We start from the raw sequence: 6,879 nt of genomic DNA on the forward strand, positions 1-6,879 counted from the left end.
GTACAGTATCACTAACACTTATCTACCATGATAATTTGGGTATGTATTTAGTAAAAATTTTGATTCAGTTTTAGTGAGCTTAAAAAGGGAATATTACTATTTGATATCCTTCTAATAAGAATAGCAAAGATTAATGACATTGTCTGAAAATTAGTTGTATGACTTTTCCATTGTTAAAGGAAGAAATTTCATTAGGGTATTTTTCAATTTAATTCAAGGCCAGGTTCAATTCTTTTTCAAAATAACAATTTCACATAGATAAATTTATTGCATGTACGGTTTTGGTCTTAGTTCAACTTTAAAGCTGTCAGGAAATATGAACACTTTAGGATAGCTCTAGAGTCAGTTTAATTTGATTGCTTAAAATTAAAAGTCTTACTTGTATTTCTACCTCTTTTCTTTGCTTTATTTCTTTTTAAAATAGAGATGGGGTCTTGCTAGTGCCCAAGTTGGTCTGGAACTCCTGCTTCAAGTGATCCTACAACCTCAGCCTCCCCAAATGCTAGGATTATAGGCATGAATCACTGAGCCTGGCCTCTTTCCTATTTAGAATAGCATTTGCTTCCCCCATTATATAAATGCATAAATATATATGTACAAACATACATTCGTTCATGTAAAAAAAACTTATAATACACAGGAAAGCACAATGGAAACAAAAACCACCTTTAAACTAATATCCAAAACACAACAATTATGAGAATGACGTGATGGCTATGTTGGCCAATTGGATGAAAGTATTTCAAATTGTATATGGAAACAACATACTGCATCCCATGACAGAATTAATGTGCACAAATATGATCTAATAAAAAAAACTAATATCCAAAGATAATTATTGTTTAAAATCTTGGTTCATGTCCTACTAGGAATCTTATTCATTCATATACATAAATAATATATACATGGTATAAATTCATATACATTTGTTTATAACATTTTGATCACAGTGGTTTTTAGCTTTTCAGCTTGTTTTCTTTTCACTTTTCCTGACATTACGTATCTTTAATTCCTTAACTTTTATGATTTCATAGAATTTCAAAATATGCTTATAGCATAAATTATTTATTGTTTTCTAGGTGTTAAATATTATAGACAATTATACAAACATCCTGATGCATCTTTGTATCACCAACAACTTTTATAGGACTTATTTGCAAAGAGTAGAATGGTAGTGCCTATGAAGCATTTCTCATTGATAAAAGCCAAAATAACATCAAAATGTAAATAAAAGAACATTAGTAGAATCATATAAAAAGTAAGGATTACCTGACAAGGTAGCATCAAATCCCATGTCTTCTATTGCTTCTCTCAAGGTTTCTGGAGAGGTGAGTAGAGGATCATACTCAACTGTCCCACTGCTATTTGCAAGGGAAACTTGTATGGATTTTACACCTGCCTGTTTTGATATGACACCCTCAATAGACTGCACACAAGAACTACAAGTCATGCCATCAATGTTTATCGTGGTTTCTTGTGTCAAAGGCTGGCTAACTATGTCCAGAGGAATCTTTTGAAGAGATGAACTGGAAGGAGAGCTCAAGGTACTCCCAACTTCACTTGCAATACTAACTCTATATTGCCCTGGTGATATGGTCTCTATTGCTTTTCTCAGGGTTTCTGGAGTGACTAAGTTTGCATTATATTTTACAATGGCAGACCTATTCTCTAAAGAAACTACTATGCTGCTTACATAGTGGAGTGTAGATAAAGCAATTTCAATATGTGATACACATGATTTACAATGCATGCCATCTATGATGAAAGCGGCTGTTGAATCATTAGTATGTGATAGACTCCTTTGCTGTGATCCTTCTGAGAATTTGACTGGTGTGTTCTTCAAACGCTCTATGTCAATAGCTCCCAATTTGAGGTACTTAGGCTGTTTTTTGATGAATGCTGGAAAGCCCACAGCTTCAATCTGCTTTTTTATTTCCTCTATGGTGATAAGATGAGGTTGATAAACAATAGTAGCTTCTTTGTTGTCTAGGGAGACTAGTTAAAAAGAAAAAATTATTTAATTCAGTTATTCCTCAGCCACCTTAGGAAACATGAATAATTATTTTTATTTCACTCTTTTCACCATCTTTTAAAAATAATTTTGTTCTTTTCAGAAAATGATATTGACATAGACTGGAAACAAGTAAAATTTATGACTACTGTAGCTATGTTCTCCATGTTTCAGCATGCCTGAGGAGAAATATACTAGCAGCAAAGAGTAACCCAGGCATGTTGTATTAAGAACTCTGAACTCCATGAATTGCCACCCCAGCTGTCTTTTCTGTTAAACTTCAATTCAAGGCTCATGTAACTTTAATTATAATCATTAACTTTATTGACATTAATCCTGGGATTATGCTGTACCTAAAACTTCAGTGAAGCAGTAAACATTCTTGTCCCATGGATTCAAAATCCATGCTTCACAAGAAATCCAAAAGTTAAAAAAGATCAAAACAGAAAACTAAGCCTTACAAAAGAATCAGTCCCAGATATATTACCTTTAATTCGCTGAACACCTTGCAGTTTCCCAATTTTTCCTTCAATGGTGCTAGTGCATGAATGGCAGGTCATCCCTTCCACTTTCATCTTCAGCATGACTTCACCTGCTTGAGCCATACTATGATCTTCACAATTTCCTGACTTTTTCTCTAGTGTTCCAATATCTAAACTGAGATCTGGAACCAGCTCTTTTATCTGAGTGGCATTCACTATAGAAGGGATTATTGTCACTACTGCAGTTCTTCGTTGAGGGGAAATTTTAAAGTCTGTCACACCCCTGGTCTTGAGCAATGTGCTCTGGATATGCTCCCATGGCGGAGCCAGTGAAGTAGTAACAGTCAGAAACACGGTGTCAGTTAAGACAGGGAGGGGGTTAGGATTTTGGAGAATAGCATCAAAGCCCATGTCATCAATAGCTTCCTGCAGGGTCTTTGGGGTCTGTAGTTTAGGGTCATAAATAATAGTTGCACTTTTGTCTTCCAGTGAAACCTTTCAGAAAGAAATTTCAGAAATCAGTTAATTAAATTATGACACAGGACTTAAAAAATGTTAATCATCACACCACATTTAAGAAGAATTAAAAAAAAAAAGACTGAAACAAATTACCTAACCTAATAAAGTTTGTTTATTAGTTTTCATCTTTACTATTCTTATGAGAAAGAAACATAAAATATCCTGTTTACCTACAAGAATGGTAAAGCTATAGGTAGGCACAAATGACTATGGTACTTGTTAGGCATTTGAAACACATGCATGGACAAACATACACTAGAATTTCACAACAGAATACAAACTTCTCTTTCTTACAACTTCCTTTTACAAATTACTCCAATGCTTCATACTCTACCAATTCTAAAGGTTATATAGGAAACAGAATGAGCTACAGAAAAATAAAAATATAAAGTTTAATCTTTAAAAACATTCAATTCCCTAAAATATGTGCAACTATAAAATAGTAAAAAGTAAAACAGATATCTATTCTAAGTATGCACAAATAAATAAATAAACATGAAAATATGTTCAATTAAGATAACTCCACTGGCAAGAAAAGGTATAAAAATACCAGTTTATGAGTGAAGGTAGTATTCATAGGATTTTTTGCATATACCCCTATATCTCACTAAGTCACTGGAGCACAGTATTAATTTTGTTCAAAATAAAAACATCTTTGTTTTGCCTGATTCAATCACAAAACAATGACTATACTCTTAAATCTCAGCTACTACATATAATTTAAGTACTGTCATGATTGCACTTCTTTGGCTGTAATCATACAAAGCAGGCATCCTCAAACCACAGCCTGTGGGCCACATGCAGCCCGCCTAAGACATTTATCCAGCCCACCGGGTATTTTTGCTACCACTGCCTGTCCTGCTTAGCAGCCGACTCATCCTGGGGCCCACAGTCCGGCCCTCCAATAGTCTGCGGGACAGTGAACTGGCCCCTGTTTAAAAAGTTTGAGGACACCTGATACAAAGATTTGTAATGAAGTTATACATGAATATCCAGACAAATATTGGGTTGGGAGTCATAAGATTTGAGTTCCAGTATCAATTATCCACTTATTAGGCAATCACACTCATTAATTCTACCATCTGAAAAATGAAATATGCCATTTTATTTCCTAGGGCTGTTAAAAGCATCATATAAGTAAATAGATAGAAAATTTACATATAACCACAATGAGTTATATAAAAGTAAACACTGAACAAATATTATTTATCAGACACTTATAATGTGTGTCAAGAACTGGGGTTTTCAGGATATAAGGCTGACATGGCACAGTCACAGGAAGCAGTATTAGGACAGAGAATACAGAAAAGGGATATTCATTCATCCCTGGGAATAGGGGTCTAAAAAGGCTTCTTAGGGGAGATAATACCTGAACATTAAAGGACAAATAGAATCAACATGGATACATGAGGTAGGGAATTCTAGACAAATGGAAGCACAAAAGTACAGAAAGATGAGAAGCTATAGAATTAAGCAATCTGCTCTATTGTGAGGGCTTATATAAAGTCTAACAATTAAATTCACAAACTCCCCCTAGAAAAAGTACTACATACCTTGTTGCTGAACATCACTGTGGTCACCTTTGAGGTACTCCCCTTGGGAAGCCATGCACCAATGCCAGCACCTAGTCTACCCTTCAAAGCAATTTTGGAACTCTTTTTCTGGAATAACCATAAAGCTGTCATTATATGGCACCCAAAATCATGAAACAACAATAATGATCACCACTCAGCAAGACACCACACATGTTAACATGAACACAGCTGTGAGACTTTGATATACCAATGTTATGAAACCTTACCAAGCTGTCTGTACAGTACTACCAAGATAAGCACACATGTGGTAGTAAGTTCATGAGCTTAATTGTCAGATCTCATATGATGACAGTTTGGTATATCAGTGTCTCACAGTTGTGTTCATGTCAACATGTGCATGAACTGAGTGGTAAGTGAGTGGTGATCATCATTTTTGTTTCATGATTTTGTGTGCCATATGATGACAGCTGTGATGGTCATTCAAAAAAAGTGTTTCAAAATTGCTTTGAAGGGTGTACTAGGTACTGGTGTCATGCATAGCTTATCAAGGGGAGTACCTCGAAGGTGACCACAGTGTTATTTAGCAATGAGGTATATATAGTACTTTTTCTAGGACTAATGAACTTGATTGTTGAAACTCACATGACAATAATGCTTTTTAATTTATTCTATAGGTAATTAGGAGCTTTGGAAAAGCTAATTAGATAAATGACAAGATAAAATTTTCATTTTACAGAAGAATCATTTTGGAGGCAAAGTAGAAGATGATATTAAGGTAGGAGGGAATGTTATAGGAGGAAGGGATATCAGCTAGGACAGTGATGCCCAACCTTTTTGGCACTAGAGACCAGTTTCATGGAAGACAATTTTTCCTCAGACCTGGGAGGAAGGGGAGGATGGTTTTGATATGAGTCTACAAGCAACTGATTTATTATGGTCTCTGTATAGTCAAACCTCTTTGCTAATGATAATCTGTATTTGCAGCTACTCCCCAGTGCTAGCATCACCACCTCAGCTCCACCTCAGGCATTAGATAATAATAATGAGCACACAACCTAGATTCCTTGCATGTGCCGTTTACAGTAGGGTACATGCTTCTATGAGAATCTAATGACAGAAGGCAGAACTCAGGTGGTGATACAAGTGACAGGGAGCAGGTATAAATACAGATGTAGCTGCACTCACTTATCCACACTCCCCTGCTGTGCAGCCCAGCTCCTAATAGGTCCATGGTTGGGGGCAATAGAGCTAGGAGGCTACAGCAATTTCCATAGTGATGCAATAGAGGATCTGTATTAAGGTATGAACACTGGGAGTAAAGAGAAAAGAGGCAGTTCCAAAGTACATTTAGGAAAGCAGAACCTACTAATAAGATATTATAAATGGTAAAGGAGCTAATTAGGATGAGTTAAAGGTTTCTGGCTTGTACCAGAGGCTATATGGTGATGTCACTAACTGGTATCAGAAAGAGAGGAGGGAAGTTCAGAGGTTGGAGTAGAGGGAAAGGAGAGATGATGAATTTAGCTCTGGATCTGATGATTTTGAGATGGCAGTAGGATATCAATATTCAAAAGTTTAAAGTATGGACATTATCATTACTATTACTATTATTAATTCCTAGTAAAAAGCTTTGTTTCATAAAATAACAACTCAAAAATATGATTAAAAGTAATTCAGAGAATAGTCCATATTACAAAGTCCCAAAGATGCAGATGCTGGTGAGAATGCAGAGAAAAGGAAACACTTTTATACTGCTGGTGTGATTCCAAACTAATACAGCCTCTATGGAAAGAAGTATGGAGAATTTCTCAAAGAACTAAAAGTAGATCTTCCATTTGATCCTACAATCCCATTACTAGTTATCTACCCAGAAGAAAAAAAGTCATTTGTACCCTAAGGACATATGCACTAAAATGTTTATTATAGCTCAATTCACAATCGCCAAGATATGGAATCAACTCAAGTCCCCCTCAACTCACAAATGGATTAATAAACTGTGGAATACTATTAAATTATAAAAAGCAATGGAGACTTAACATCTTTTGTATTAACCTGGATGGAGCTAGGTAAGGTAATATTCTACTTAGTAAAGTATCACAAGAATGGAAAAGCAAATATCTGGTGCACTCAATACTAATATGAAACCAGTACACAAACAAATACCCACGCAAGAGAAAATCACAAACTCAAGTTGGCAGAGGGGAGGGAGGAGGCAGAAGGGAGGAAGGAGGGAACTGGTGTGCTTTCATTTAAAAGGCACAATATGGCTCGGCGCCTATAGCTCAACCGGCTAAGGCGCCAGCCACGTACACCTAAGGTGGCGGGTTCGAAT

The 6,879-nt window shown here is 35.8% G+C and overlaps 1 protein-coding gene across 1 annotated transcript in view; it reads right to left on the bottom strand.

The window, feature by feature from the left end:
- The window catches only part of ATP7A (ATPase copper transporting alpha), a 164,029-nt gene that overhangs the window by 50,323 nt on the left and 106,827 nt on the right, over window positions 1–6,879 (bottom strand). Inside the window, exons 3-4 of the mRNA XM_003800452.3 lie at window positions 2,499–2,988; window positions 1,270–1,995 (exon numbers count right to left, since the gene is read on the bottom strand). Of these exons, the coding sequence (XP_003800500.1) occupies window positions 1,270–1,995; window positions 2,499–2,988 (1,216 nt within the window). The remainder of the gene's footprint in view (window positions 1–1,269; window positions 1,996–2,498; window positions 2,989–6,879) is intronic.

This window comes from Otolemur garnettii, unplaced genomic scaffold (genome assembly GCF_000181295.1).
Source record: "Otolemur garnettii isolate 467f Iridium unplaced genomic scaffold, OtoGar3 scaffold00175, whole genome shotgun sequence".
Taxonomy (NCBI): Eukaryota; Metazoa; Chordata; class Mammalia; order Primates; family Galagidae; genus Otolemur; species Otolemur garnettii.